We start from the raw sequence: 16492 nt of genomic DNA on the forward strand, positions 1-16492 counted from the left end.
GATTAATTCACGTGCTTTATCTACCTATGTTGGATTACCATTGACAAGTAAATAAATTAAAGCGGTAAAAACACAATAAACATGTTGACGGAGAAACCCAATTGGGTAAAAACTCCGGGCACAAGCCAGTAGAGATTCACTATTGTAGAAACCAACTTACAGCACGCCAGACATCATTGACACTCTCAATTTTCTGACCTCCTTGCTGTATGAACTCAAGACCCTCCTGGATTTTGCATATCCGTGCTAAATCCCAGCCTTGTATAATTTCTACCTCCCGTGAATCGCCACACACTCCAGTTCTTCAAGCAAATCCTTCCCGAATCTTCAAACTGATGATCTTTTGGAAGTTTAATTGGAGTTGTGAGACAGGTGTTTTGGTGTTTATGGATTTGATGTTTTTACTCAACAAACCAAAGATTGGTATGAGAACAATGAAGGATTTCTTTGGCTTTTGATCGTTGGAGAGAATGATTTGGATTTTTGGTTGCCAAGGAATTGAAAGAATATTCAAAGTGTTTTCAATGTGAATTTTCGGGTTAATGAACACGAATAGGACGTTTGTTATATATAGAGGTTGATATATGGTAATGTGGAGCGTCAAACATTCGCGAGCGTTTAAAATTAGAATTGGCTAGGTAACACGATCGCTCGAGCGAGGTACTGGCGAGCATCGAGCAACGTACATTTCGCTCGAGCGATGGCTCAGCGTGAGTCCAACAAAGTTGGTTCTGCAATTGTGGCTCGAGCGAGGTCAGGGCGAGACTCTAGCAAAATCAAAGCACCGCTTGCATCTTCGAGGCATCCCACACAACCCTAGACCTAGCCTATAAACTTTAGTTAATTGCAACTCTAGTCTCTGAACTATTGGACATTGACAATTTGGTCCTTGACTTTACAATTTTGACAATTTTGTCCTTGGTCACAGATTTGCCAATTACATATTTTCCTAACAAACTCCCCCTTTGGCATTCTGTGACAAAACACATTTGACAGTCAAGGATAAAAAACAAATTGACTCCAAACTACCAATCTATTCTATCACATCAGCAATATCTTGTTGGACCTGTTTTCTGAAAAACAAAACTCAAATACCACGTGAAAAAGCATGTGAAATGGAAACAGTAAATATAGACAAGATATAAATCATATATCATTAACCAGATTAAGAAGCAATAATAATGTATGTCTAAAACACCAAAAACAGACATTAAGATTGCCAAAACATCAAAAACTTAATCTAGTTATAAAATGACATATATACATCAACTTGCAATCTACTCCATATCAACTCAATCAATCTACTCCCCCTTTTTGTCACAAAGGGCCAAAGAAAAGCGAAAGCAACAAAACGAACTAAGAAGCAGCATCTCCAGCCCTGGAAGAATCAGAACCACTCTCAGCACTCGTGCCCTCCTCCAAATGATCTCGAATCCAACTCAACTGACGCTGACAGACAGCAAGAGCATGACGAAACGTAGACATCTCGACTGACTGACGCTCCGAAGCAGCATGTAACTGTGTGATCTCAGCTATCATACGAGCCTGCTGCTCGATCAGTGTAGATATCTGACCCATAAGCATCACCATGGGGTCAACGGGCAGAGAAGCCACCCCCGGAGCAGAAGTAGATGTCGAAGCAAACGCAGAGCTAAGAGGTATAGTAGAAGGAAAAACTAGACGAGGAGGGAGAAACACACGGGAGCCCCTTGTAAGAATCTCAGTAATAGGATCAAAGGGCTCCAAAGGATCAAAAACATCAGGGGTCGCAGCTGGAGCAGTAGAGGAAGATGACAGTACATGGGATCGACTCTGATGAATGGTCTGCTATCCAATCGGACGTCCTATGCGACAAGTCAAACCCTCCGGAAAAGAGGCACCCAAAGATAATGCAACCCGATGAATCAAACAAGCATAAGGCAACCCGATCCGACCCCCAGGAGTACGAAAGGAAGCCAGAATATTCTGGCACACAAAACTAGGAAAGTCGATCGAGTCCCCATGAAGAAGGGCATACAGAAAACGGGCACGTACCATAGGTGGAGAAGATGTATGGGCAACAAGCCACAGGTTTGTGTACACTATGCACAACAAGACCTGACGATCAGTAGGCAATGACCCCGTGGCCATCGCCGTAGGCCCACCGATAGATGGGGTGTTCAAAAGCGTAGACCGAACAAGAGTATCGGCCGGAATAGAAGCAGGTAAAATATAGGGGTATGTCGGATGGGTAATCTGAGGTATACCTAAGGCATGAGCTATAGCCGATGGAGTAACTCTAAACGAATGACCTCTAAGAGTAACCCTAAAGGATGAGCCGTCTATATCATGAATATTCGCGCAGAATTCCTGAACGAGGAGTGGGGGAGGAGGTGAAAGACCAATAAGAAGGGGCTCCCAACCCTGAGAAACAAAAATGGCAGCTATATCAATAGGAAGGTCAGATAAGATTACCTCACGCTCCACGAGAATGGGGCGTAAGGAGAGCTGAGAAGTGAAGACTTCCTGAGCTGTAGCAGAAATGAATCTGGAACGACTATACGACGTCGAACCACTAGCTAGCTGTGCAGAGGATCGAGAACGCTTACGGGCCATCTAGCATTCATAGAGACAAAACTAATAAGTAATATGAAGAATGCACGTGATGCGATGCAATGTGGAATGAAACACCACACACACAAAAGAGGCACAATAGAGATGCATCGACCAACGTGAATGACCCTAAGCACAAATGAAGTAAGATGAAGATATAGACCAAAAACATGTGTGAACACACCTATCATGGCACGTGATGACAAAGAACCAACGACGGAAAGGAAAGAAAGAAATGAGATGCACAAAAAAAAAAAGGAAACAAAGAGTAAAATAGGTAAGGAATTTCATCGAGCATGTGGCGTTCATCACTTTGTCACACAATTCCAAGCACATATGAGATCCAATCACCCATCTAATCATAGTTCCTCAAACTAGAAACGACGTACTTTAAAATGCAACAAACCACACGTCAAACGGATTAACGGAATGCAAGAACAAACGAATTGAAAATGGATGAAAAAACATGTAAACCACATACTTCGAAGAATGAAGAAATCAACAATGCAATGGAAATCGTGATGCACAATGAGGGAAAGAACTCCCAATGAAACAAGGAATGTCGAAGCCACAATTAATTAAGTAACAATCAAGCAAGAATACCAAGGTAAGCCAAACACACGACAAAGAGAAGGAAAACAAAAAAAAAAAGAAAAAAAATTACCTCAAGAAGAAGTTTGGCAAAGGAAATCCGAAAACCAATATGTTATAGACCGTGGAGTGATGTTATTAGAGGAATATGGGGATGAAATATGGAGGAAATCACGAAGAAAAACGAAGGAGAAGAGAAAAAGAAGAAAATGCGCGAAAAAATGAAACAGGGCCGTTTTAAAATAGGCCTGTCGCTCGAGCGAGGGTCCAGTGAGACTCGGGTGACAGGCAAACTGCTTTTGTCGCTCGAGCGAAGACCAGGCGAGACTCGAGCGAAACATCAAATGTTAAAAATAGCACCAAAAATTTGAATTTTGAGAAAAATAACATAATCTTCAAGAAATGACGAAATTAGCCCCAAATCGTGAAATTTCAAAAATAAGTGAACTACGTAATAGTGGAAAATAATCCAAAAAAAATAGCATGGAATCACTTATGCAATCAAAACCAACAATAAGCATAAAATCACAAACCCGACCACCAGCACGTAGACAAATCGTTAATCCACACATAGTTCAGAATCCTGTGTAGTAAAGTGTATACAGAACATCACCGTGAAAAGTGCCACGTAGTCCATGCAAGCTAGACTCAAAACCTTAAATTAGTGAGAAAGGACACGTGAAAACAACTCGACAAAGGTGAATGTCGACCAAGTGACAGTCAAATCCAATTCGACGAGGACCTATATCAAATACTATGATTGTCACAATTTTACTTCCCCTAACTGTATGATTCCAAATTTTTATTTTTATCTTTATTATTAATTTTTTTTTAAACAAAAGAACTTAAGTGCAATGCCATCCCCATTAGTCAACGTAAATGACCCCTGTAACGAACTTTGGGCTGGTGACTCCCAAGTCAGACGACCATAGGGCACCAGGTCAGAAACCCCTCAGGCTTAATTGTTCGAGTCAAATAGGCCCCGAAGATAGCCATAAGTTCAACAAAGAACAAAAGTAAAACTGGGGAAGACAATATTGATTAGGTTACACTCGTCCCAGATCAAGTCAAATGTACATACAACCCCAATCATAGAAGAACACCATCCCAAGTCTCAACCATGCGGTCAAAACTCACTTACAGGACTACAGTGTGTGTTGTGTGAAAATGAATGACGAGCCATATACCCAGAACTCCTCATTGAAAAATGAACAAAGATGGATCCTCAGATTCATACACATGTTGGAAAAATAGAATTTGATCTTTAATGCAAATGCTAGAATCGTTACATAAAAGTCCAAAAAAAAAATTATTCTATTTTATTTTATCTGATTTTTTTTTTTATTAAAACACACATATAACATAAAACAGAAGACTAAACAAAACAAAAGAAATGCATCACACACACACGGATCACACGCAAGATATGAAGTGATGAGGTACATATGTGATGAATGCATGAACATGCATGAATCCATGATCAAATAGGTGAGCAAACACCAACAGCCGTCCGAAGCGACTCAAACCGCAATCCATCTAGTGGTTTCGTAAGTAGATCAGCCAATTGATTATCAGTAGAGACATGGTCAAGAGAGACAACATGTGATTCAACAAGCTCTCGAATGAAATGATGTCGTATGTCAATATGTTTTGTTTGAGAGTGCAGAATGGGATTCTTAGAAATATTTATCGCACTCGTATTGTCACAGAAAACAGTCATTGTCCCTTGACTAATCCCATAATCACTAAGCATTTGTTTCATTCAGAGAAGCTGAGTACAGCAACTCCCTGCAGCTATGTATTCGGCCTCTGCCGTGGATAAAGATATTGAATTTTGTTTCTTACTTAGCCAGGCTACGAGATTGCTACCCATGTAAAAACAACCCCCAGTCGTACTTTTCCTATCATATGCATTTCCGGCCCAATTGACGTCGGAGTATCCAGCCAAATCAAGATTGGAATTCCTAGAATAGAATATCCCTAGATCCACTGTACCACTGATATACCTGATTATGCGTCTAACATAGTTTAGGTGTGACTCTTTTGGATCTGCCTGAAAGCGAGCACACACTCCTACACTAAATGCAATGTCAGGCCGAGGAGCTGTGAGATAGAGAAGACTACCTATCATGCTACGATATAGGGAAGGATCTACACTCTTACCAGAAGGATCACGACCTAACTTTAAGCTAGTACTCATCGGTGTCCTGGTATGCTTCTTACTATCTAACCCAAATCGCTTAACGAGATCCTTAGCATACTTAGACTGTGAGATAAACAATCCATCCTCTGTCTGTCATACCTGAAGTCCAAGGAAATAACTTAACTCCCCAACCATACTCATCTCGAACTCTCTCTGCAGACACTCAGCAAACTCAAACGCTAAAGACTCAAGAGGAGACCCAAAAATGACATCATCGACATAAATCAGAGCAATGGTAAAATTTTCTTCTATATGTCTAATGAATAAGGTCCTATCTGCACCACCTTGAGGGAACCCATGTTCTTCCAGATATGATATAAGTCTCTCATACCAAGCTCTAGGAGCTTGCTTCAAACCATAGAGTGCTTTGTGAAGTTTGTAGACATAGTGGGGAAATTTTGGATCAACAAATCCCTTAGGTTGTTCCACATTTACTTCTTCCTGAAGAAGTCCATTCAAGAAGGCACTCTTAACGTCCATTTGATACAACTTGAACCCTAAGGTACATGCAATAGCAAGAAGAATCCTAATAGACTCAAGTCGTGCAACAGGGGCAAAAGTCTCATCAAAATCAATCCCCTCAACTTGAGTATACCCCTGAGCAACTAATCTGGCCTTATTCCTAGTTATAGTACCTTGGTCATCTGTCTTGTTCTTAAAGATCCACTTGGTACCAATAACATTACAATTTTCAGGTCTGGGAACTAAGATCCACACATTATTCCTAGCAAATTGATTTAGCTCCTCATGCATCGCATTCACCCAACACTCATCACTAAGGACCTCTTCAACTTTCTTAGGCTTTACCTGAGAAACATAGCTAGTGTACGCTAGATTGTTCAGTACTCTCCTACAAAGTCTCATCCCTTTATCTAGATCCCCAATAATATTATCCTTAGGATGACTAGACTTAACCCTAGTCGATGGTTCCTTAGGATTTTTATCTAGATTTTGTGGAAGTGTTTCCTTTTTAGATGTTTCAAGTTTCTTACGAGATGATTCAGGCACAGGTAGCTCAGTAGGATCACTTGAACTCAAAAGATCACCATCTTTATCACATTTTTTAGCACTCTTCCCCTCACTAACAGTATCGTCTATCACAACATTTATAGACTCCATCACCACACGGGTACGTAAGTTATACACTCTAAATGCTTGGCTATTCCTAGAGTACCCTAGGAAGATCCCTTCATCACCTTTGATTCAAACTTACTCAAGTTCTCTCTATCCCGAAAAATGTAGCACTTACTCCCAAATACTCAAAAATACTTAACAGTAAGCTTTTTACCCTTAAGAATTTCATATGGGGTCTGATCAGTCTTGGGTCTAAGGTAGACTCTATTGATGATGTGGCATGCAGTGTTAATAGCTTCTCCCAAAAAGTGTAGGGCTAATTCCTTGCCATGAAGCATGGCTCTAGCCATGTCCTGAAGGACACGATTCTTCCTTTCAACTATCCCATTTTGTTGCGGAGTGATAGTAGAAGAGAACTCATGCAATATCCCTTCGTCCATACAGAAACTCTCAAGATTAAAGTTCTCAAACTCTTTTCCATGGTCACTATGTATCCTAGACACTTTGAGATTCAGTTCATTGCTAAGCCGTTTACACAGAGACTTTATGAGGTCACAAGCATCAGATTTTTCCCTAAGCAATTCTATCCAAATAAACCTCGAGAAGTCATCTACCACGACAAGAATGTATCGCTTACCACCTAAACTCTCAGTCCTAGAAGGTCCCATCAAATCCATGTGTACCAACTCCAGGGGTCTTTTGGTTAGAATTTTAGTAGTCTTCTTATGGCTCCCCTTAAGTTGTTTACCTAGTTGACATAGTCCACACACAACATTTTCACTAGGAACTATCTTAGGCAACTCATCTATCAATTCTTTCTTAGCTAACTACTCTAGACTCTTATATTTCAAATGACCTAATCTTTTGTGCCAGAGCTCACTCACATCAATTTTAGCACTCCTACACACATAGTTAGAATTAGGTAATACCCCATAACAATTGTCAGATGTTCTAACCCCTTCAAAGACTACCCCACCAGATGAATCATGCATGGTACATCTCTTCTGCACAAAACTAACCTCAAAGTCGTCATCACAAATCTGACTAATACTTAACAAATTTGACTTTAAACCTTCCACATAAAGCACATTAGAGATCACAGGTAAACCATGCATTTGTACAGTACCTTTGCCAAGAATAGGTGCAGAGCCCCCATCTCCAAAGGTAACCATACCACCATTACATTCATCAAGGGTAGTGAATAGAGCTTTATTACCACACATATGCCTAGAACATGCACTATCCAGGTACCACATATTAGAATTTTGAGCTTTTAAAGCAACATGAGCAACAAAACAGTTTTCTTGACTTGAAAGTCTTCCTAGATCACCCTTTTTGACCCAAACCTTTTTAGATGACAAAGTACTCTTAGTTAGCTTAGTAAGCATCTCAGTCAAATGACTAACTTGATTAGACAGAAAGCTAACCTGACTAGGAATGTTTTGATTTCTACGCTCATTGCCTAACTTATAACATCTAGGCCTAGTGTTTCCTAGAGCTCCACAGTGGTGACAGGTAGGAATGAACCTAGGCTCAAAGGTATGTGTCTGTGGGTACCTAGTCCTGATGTTCCTACGTGATTGATGACTCTGTTCCCTAGGAACACTCTTACCCTTACTTGGACTCCTAACAGCATTAGACTTAGAGGCAGACACAAAGACAGTCTTAGATGGTCCAGCAACATGTGTATTACCCTCAACATATCCTAGACCTCTCTTATCTCCCACTGGCTTATTCATTCCCAACAGGTTATCCAATTTATTAGTTCCACTTATGAATGTCTGAAGATGAGCATTAGATTTCTCCAATTCACTAGTCAAACTCTTAACCTTGTCTTCCAATTTCTCATTGACACACTTTAACTCACTACCACTCTTAAGTGAATCCTGAAGCTTACTACCCAGTTTCTTTTTTTCCCTTTCAAGTTCGTCAACCTTTTTAAGTAGGGCTTTATTGACCTTCTTTATTTTAAGACTCTCCTTAAACAACAGTTGATAAGCTTCTTGTAAGTCTATGTCATCCTTATCCTCATTACCAGAATTATCGTTTGAATGTTCTTCCTCAACCTTGTCACTTTCCTTATCAGATTCACTCTTAACAGTAGCCACAAATGCCATATAATTTCCTTCATCATCACTACTAGAGGATTTTTGCCTATCACTGGTCTCAGATTCATTATCAGTAAGTGAGACAACTAAGGCCCTATCTTTCCCTTTTCTTTGATTTTTCTTATAGCTAGGACAATCATTCCTATAGTGACCTATTCCTTGACACTCATGACATCTAATCAAACGTGGCTTCTCACTTGACCCTTTATTGTTAACTTTCTCAATTTTATCTTTTGTGAATCTGCTAGGGGCTCCACTCTTTCTATCCTGAGGCTTTCTCCTATTCTTGAGGACTTTTTGAAATTTCTAAACAAAGTATGCGATTTCCTCATCCCTAAGTGACTCAGTATCAGAAGATTCATCTTCTTTAATGGATTTTAGGGCTATGGACTTTCCTTTCTTATGTTGTGAGATAGTGAGTTCATAGGTTTGCAAGGATCCTACCAATTCTTCGATCTTAACTTCATCTAGGTCCTTACTTTCCTCAATGGCAGTGACTTTAGGCCTAAATCCCTCAGGCAGAGATCTAAGTACTTTTCTCACAATCTTAGTCTCGGAAATTCTCTCACCTAGGTTGAAACTAGAGTTAACTATATCATTTAGTTTAGCGTAAAACTCATCAAAGGTTTCATCATCTTTCATCCTCACTTCTTCAAACCTAGAGGCTAGCATTTGCAATTTTGAGTTCTTTACTATCTTAGTTCCCTCATGTGTAGTTTTGAGAATGTCCCAAATCTCTTTAGCAGCTTCACACATAGACACTCTCCTAAACTCTTCTGGAGATAGAGCCATCAATAATGCATGAATTCCCTTACTATTCCAATTACATGCAGCTAATTCATCTTTAGTCCATAGTGATATGTCAGTAAGGTTAATTGTTCCTGATACGGTAGTAGATGGAGGTTTCCAACCATTTTGAACGCTAATCCAAACATGCTCATCTAAGGACTTAAGGAACGCACGCATTCTAACCTTCCAATATGCATAATTACTTCCGTCAAAAAATGGAGGTACAGACAGTGATTGACTCATCTAGACAACTATGGGTCAGGACTAGAGATTAAGCTCAGATACCACTTGAAAAACCTATCGTTCGACCTAACTAATACCTAGAGGGGGTGAATAGGTGTTCTTGCGGAATTAAAAACTTTTTGAATAATTCATGCAACAAGTCACATAAATTATAATTTGTCCAGATTAATTCACGTGCTTTATCTACCTATGTTGGATTACCATTGACAAGTAAATAAATTAAAGCGGTAAAAACACAATAAACATGTTGACGGAGAAACCCAACTGGGTAAAAACAATGGGCACAAGCCAGTAGAGATTCACTATTGTAGAAACCAACTTACAGCACGCCAGACATCATTGACACTCTCAATTTTCTGACCTCCTTACTGTATGAACTCAAGACCCTCCTGGATTTTGCAGATCCGTGCTAAATCCTAGCCTTGTATAATTTCTACCTCTCGTGAATCGCCACGCACTCCAGCTCTTCAAGCAAATCCTTCCCGGATCTTCAAACTGATGATCTTCTGGAAGTTTAATTGGAGTTGTGAGACAGGTGTTTTGTTGTTTATGGATTTGATGTTTTTACTCAACAAACCAAAGATTGGTATGAGAACAATGAAGGATTTCATTGGCTTTTAATCCTTGGAGAGAATGATTTGGATTTTTGGTTGCCAAGGAATTGAAAGAATATTCAAAGTGTTTTCAATGTGAATTTTCGGGTTAATGAACACGAATAGGACGTTTGGTATATATAGAGGTTGATATATGGTAATGTGGAGCAACAAACATTCGTGAGCGTTTAAAATTAGAATTGGCTAGGTAACACGGTCGCTCGAGCGAGGTACTGGCGAGCCTCAAGTGACGTACATTTCACTCGAGCGATGGCTCAGCGTGAGTCCAGCAAAGTTGGTTCTGCAATTGTGGCTCGAGCGAGGTCAGGGCAAGACTCTAGCGAGATCAAAGCGCCGCTTGCATCTTCGAGGCATCCCACACAACCCTAGACCTAGCCTATAAACTTTAGTTAATTGCAACTCTAGTCCCTAAACTATTGGACATTGACAATTTGGTCCTTGACTTTACAATTTTGACAATTTTGTCCTTGGTCACAGATTTGCCAATTACATATTTTCCTAACAAATTGGATGGGAAAACTGTTTGGCATTTAAACTGTCCAACAGGGTAATGTCAAGTGGCAAAGTGTAAACTAAATTGTACACCATAGTATACATGTAAAAAAGTTCTTACCGATTGAACTTTGCTATTTGTACACCAATTTTTGTCATGTTGTTTGACACTTGCCTTGTTGTCAAGTGTCAATTGGATGGAAAAATTGTTTTAAATTTAAACTGCCCAACAGGGTAATGTCACGTGGAAAACTGTAAACTAAAGTGTACACCACGGTATACATTTAGCAAGGTTCTTACCGATTGAACTTAACTATTTGTGCACTGCCTTTTGATAAGTTGTTTGACACTTGCATTGTTGTCCTGTGTCAATTGGATGGGAAAACTATTTGGCATTTAAACTGTCCAACAGGGTAATGTCAAGTGGCAAATTGTAAACTAAATTGTACACCATAGTACACGTGTAACAAAGTTCTTACCGATTGAACTTTGCTATTTGTACACCAATTTTTGACACGTTGTTTGACACTTACCTTGTTCTTAAGTGTCAATTAGATGGAAAAACTGTTCAAAATTTATACTGTCTAATAGGGTAATGTCACGTGGAAAAGTATAAACCTAGGTGTACACCATAGTGTACATGCAGGTAGGTCCTTGCCGATTGAACATTGCTATTCGTACACTGATTTTTAACAGGTTGTTTAACACTTGCATTGTAGTCAAGTGTAAATTGGATGGAAAAATTGTTTCAAATTTAAACTATCTAACAGGGTAATGTCACTTGGCAAAGTGTAAAATAAAGTGTACACCATAGTGTACATGTAGCTAGGTCCTTACCGATTGAACATTGCTATTTGTACACTCATTTTGGACATGCTGTTTGACACTTGCATTGTTGTCAAGTGTCAATTGGATGGGAAAACTATTTGAAATTTAAACTGTCCAGCACAGTAATGTCACGTGGCAAAGTGTATACTAAATTGTACATCATAGTGTACAAGTAACATGGTTCATACAGAGTAAACTTTGCTATTTGTACAGTGATTTTGGCACGTTGTTTGACACTTGTATTGTTGTCACGTGTCAATTGGATGAAAAAATTATTTGAAATTTAAACTGTCAAGCAGGGTAATGTTACGTGGCAAAGTGTAAATTAAGGTGTACACCGTAGCGTAATGTAGTAACGTCCTTGTCGATTGAACTTTGATATTTGTACACAGATTTTGGAGACGTTGTTTGACACTTGCATTGTTGTCTAGGGTCAATTGGAGGGAAAACTGTTTGAAATTTAAACTGTCCAGCAGGGTAATATCATGTGGCAAAATGTAAACTAAATTGTACACCATAGTGTACATACCGATTGAACATTGCTATTTGTACACCGATTTTTGACACGTTGTTTGACACTTGCATTGTCGTCAAGTGTCAATTGGATGGGAAAACTATTTAAAATTAATACTATCTAACAGGGTAACTCCATGTGGCAAAGTGTAATCTAAAGTGTACACCATAGTCTACACGTAGCTAGGTCCTTACCGATTGAACAATGCTATTTGTACACTGATTTTTGACACGTTGTTTGACACTTGCATTGTTGTCAAGTGTTAATTGGATGGGAAAATTATTTGAAATTTAAACTATCCAACAGGGTAATGTCACATGGCAAGGGGTAAACTAAAGTGTAAACCATAGTGTACATGTGGCAAGGTTTTTACTCATTGAACTTTGCTATTTGTACACTGATTTCTGACACGTTGTTCGACCCTTACATTGTTGTCAAGTGTCAATTTGATGAGAAAATTGTTTGAAATTTAAACTATCCAACAGGGTGACGTCACGTGGTAAAGGGTAAACTAAAGTGTACTCCATAGTGTACATGCGGCAAGGTTTTTACTCATTGAACTTCGCTATTTATACACTGATTTTTGACACGTTGTTTGACACTTGAATTATTGTCAAGTGTCAATTGGATGGGAAAACTATTTGAAATTTATATTGTCTAACGGGTTAATGTCACGTGGCAAAGTGTAAACTAAAGTGTACACCATGGTGTACATTCAGCAAGGTTCTTACCGATTGAACTTCGCTATTTGTACACTGCCTTTTGACAAGTTGTTTGACACTTGCATTGTTGTCAAGTGTCAATTGGATGGTAAAACTGTTTGAAATTTAAACTGTCCAGTAGGGTAACGTCACGTGGTAATGTGTAAACTAAAGTATACACAATAGTGTACATGTAGCATGGTTCATATAGAGTGAACTTTGCTATTTGTACATAGATTTTTGACCTGTTATTTGAGACTTGCATTGTTGCCAAGTATCAATTGGACGGAAATCTATTTTAAATTTAAACTGCCCAATCGGGTAATGTCACGTGATAAAGTGTAAACTAAAGTGTACACCATATTGTACATGTAACAGCGTCCTTACCGATTGAACTTTGCTATTTGTACACCGATTTTTGACACGTTGTTTGACACTTGCATTGTTACCAAGTTTCAATTGGATGAGAAAATTGTTTGACATTTAAACTGTCCAATAGGGTAATGTCACGTGACAAAGTGTAAACTAAATTGTACACCATAGTGTACATGTAGCAAAGTTCTTACCGATTGAACTTTGCTTTTTGTACACCAATTTTTGACACGTTGTTTGACACTTGCATTGTTGTCAAGTGTCAATTGGATGGAAAAACTGTTCGAAATTTATACTATCTAATAGGATAATGTCACGTGGCAAAGTATAAACTAAAGTGTATACCATGGTATACATTTAGCAAGGTTCTTACCGATTGAACTTCGCTATTTGTACACTGCCTTTTGTCAAGTTGTTTGACACTTCCATTGTTGTCAAGTGTCAATTGGATGGGAAAACTATATGAAATTAAAACTGTCAAGCAGGGTAATGTCACGTGGTAATGTGTAAAATAAAGTATACACAATAGTGTACATGTAGCATGGTTCATACAGAGTGAACTTTGCTATTTGTACACAGATTTTTGACATGTTGTTTAACACTTGCATTGTTGTCAAGTATCAATTAGATGGGAAAACTGTTTTAAATTTAAACTGTCCAATAGGGTAATGTCACATGACAAAGTGTAACTTAAAGTGTACACCATATTGCAATGTGGCAAGGTCCTTACCAATTGAACTTTGTTATTTGTACACAGATTTTGAACACGTTGTTTGACACTTGCATTGTTGCCTAGTGTCAATTGGATGGGAAAACTATTTGACTTTTTAACTTTCCAGTAGGGTAACGTCGCTTGGCAAAGTGTATTCTAAAGTTTACATCATAGTGTACACGTAGCATGGTGCATACAGAGTGAACTTTGCTATATGTACACTAATTTTTGACATGTTGTCTGACGCTTGCATTGTTGTCAAGTGTCAATTGGATAGGAAAACTATTTGAAATTTAAAATGTCCAACAGGACAATGTCACGTGATAAAGTGTAAACTAAAGTGTAAATCATAGTGTAATGTAGCAAGGTCCTTGCCGATTGAACTTTGATATTTGTACACAGATTTTGGACACGTTGTTTGACACTTGCATTGTTGTCTAGTGTCAATTGGATGGAAAAACTATTTGAAATTTAAACTGTCCAACAGGGTAATATCACGTGGAAAAATGTAAACTAAAGTGTACGCAAAAGTGTACATACCGATTGACCATTGCTATTTGTGCAACGATTTTTGACACATTGTTTTACACTTGCATTGTTGTCAAGTGTCAATTGGATGAGAAAACTATTTGAAATTTAAACTATCCAACAGGGTAATGCCACGTGGCAAAGGGTAAACTAAAGTGTACACCATAGTGTACATGTGGCTAGGTTTTTACTGATTGAACTTTGCTATTTGTACACTGATTTTTGACACGTTGTTTAACACTTGAATTGTTGTCAAGTGTCAATCAAATGGGAAACCTATTTGAAATTTATACTGTATAGCCGGTTAATGTCACGTGGCAAAGTATAAAAAAAAGTGTACAACATATTGTACATGTAACAAAGTCCTTACCGATTGAACTTTGCTATTTTTACACAAATTTTTTACACGTTGTTTGGCACTTGCATTGTTGTCAAGTGTCAATTGGAAGGGAAAATTGTTTCAAATTTAAACAGTCCAAAAGGCTAATGTCATGTGGCAAAGTGTAAACGAAAGTGTATACCATGGTCTACATTTAGCAAGGTTCTTACCGATTGAACTTCGCTATTTGTACACTGCCTTTTGACAAGTTGTTTGACACTTACAGTGTTGTCAAGTGTCAATTGGATGGGAAAACTATTTGAAATTTAAACTATCCAACAGGGTAATGTCATGGGGCAAAGTGTAAACTAAAGTATACACCATAGTGTACGTGTAGCATGGTTCATACAGACTGAACTTTGCTATTTGTACACAGATTTTTGACATCTCTTTTGACACTTGCATTGTTGTCAATTGTCAATAGGATGGGAAAACTGTTTTAAATTTAAACTATCCAATAGGATAATGTCACGTGGTAAAGTGTAAACTAAAGCGCACACCATATTGCAATGTAGCAAGGTCCTTACCAATTGAACTTTGCTATTTGTACACAGATTTTGGACACGTTGTTTGACACTTGCATTGTTGTCCAATGTCAATTGGATGGAAAAACTGTTTGACATTTAAACTATCCAACAGGGTAAAGTCACGTGGCAAAGTGTAAACTAAATTATACACCATAGTGTACGTGTAGTAAAGTTCATACCGACTGAAGTTTCCTATTTGTACACCAATTTTTGACACGTTGATTGACACTTGCGTTGTTGTCAAGTGTCAATCGGATGTAAAAACTGTTCAAAATTTATACTGTCTAGCAGGGTAATGTCACGTGGCAAAGTATAAATTAAGGTGTACACCATAGTTTACATGTAGGTAGGTCCTTACCGATTGAACATTGCTTTTTGTACACCGAATTTTGACACGTTTTTTAACCCATACATTGTAGTCAGGTGTAAATTGGATGGGGAAATTGCTTGAAATTTAAACTATCTAACAAGGTAATCTCACATGGAAAAGGGTAAACTAATGTGTAAACCATAGTGTACATCTAGCAAAGTTCTTACTGTTTGAACTTTGCTAATTGTACACTGATTTTTAGCACGTTATTTGACACTTGAATTGTTGTCAAGTGTCAATTGGATTGGAAAACCATTTGAAATTTATACTATCTAACGTGGTAATGTCACGTGGCTAAGAGCAAACTAACGTGTACACAATAGTGTACATGTAGTAAAGTCCTAACCGATTGAACTTTACTACTTGTATACCGATTTTTAACACGTTGTTTGACACTTGCATTATTGTCAAGTGTCAATTGGATGAGAAAACTGTTTGACATTTAACTGTCCACAACAGGGTAATGTCACTTGGCAAAGTGTAAACTAAAGTTTACACCATAGTGTACATGTAGCAAGGTTCTTACCGATTGAACTTTGCTATTTGTACACTAATTTTGACACGTTGTTTGATGCTTACATTGTTGTCATGTGTCAATTGGATGGGAAAACTATTTGACATTTAAACAATCCAACAGGGTAATGTCACGTGGCAAAGTGTAAACTAAAGTGTACACCACGGTGCACATGTAGCAAGGTTCTTACCGATTGAACTTTTCTACTTTACACAGACTTTTGACAAGTTGTTTGACACTTGCATTGTTGTCAAGTATCAATTGGACGGGAAAACTGTTTGAAATTTGAATGGTCCAGTGATAAGTGTGTTTTTACACACTTATTTGGATCATAAACATGA

The 16492-nt window shown here is 38.3% G+C and overlaps 1 protein-coding gene across 1 annotated transcript; it reads right to left on the reverse strand.

Annotated features, from left to right (window-relative positions):
- Nucleotides 1-7287: 7287 nt before the first annotated feature.
- Nucleotides 7288-9600, reverse strand: LOC111386530. The gene is made up of 4 exons (XM_023010990.1): nucleotides 8912-9600; nucleotides 8318-8848; nucleotides 7635-8230; nucleotides 7288-7532 (listed from the first exon to the last, which is right to left on the reverse strand). Exons 1-4 carry the CDS (start codon nucleotides 9598-9600, stop codon nucleotides 7288-7290), a joined length of 2061 nt encoding a protein of 686 aa, XP_022866758.1.
- Nucleotides 9601-16492: the final 6892 nt, after the last annotated feature.

This window comes from Olea europaea, unplaced genomic scaffold, assembly GCF_002742605.1.
Source record: "Olea europaea var. sylvestris unplaced genomic scaffold, O_europaea_v1 scaffold3595, whole genome shotgun sequence".
Taxonomy (NCBI): Eukaryota; Viridiplantae; Streptophyta; class Magnoliopsida; order Lamiales; family Oleaceae; genus Olea; species Olea europaea.

Bases quoted from the DNA above. Each gene is read 5' to 3' on its own strand.
- LOC111386530 (XM_023010990.1), bottom strand. From the start codon at position 9,600: ATGAGTCAATCACTGTCTGTACCTCCATTTTTTGACGGAAGTAATTAT. The intron at 8,231-8,317 runs GTGTGTCAATGA...GACATTCATAAG, and splicing joins AAGAGTGGTAGTGAGTTAAA to TGGAACTAATAAATTGGATA. The intron at 7,533-7,634 runs GTATGGTTACCT...TTTATGTGGAAG, and splicing joins CCTTGATGAATGTAATGGTG to GTTTAAAGTCAAATTTGTTA.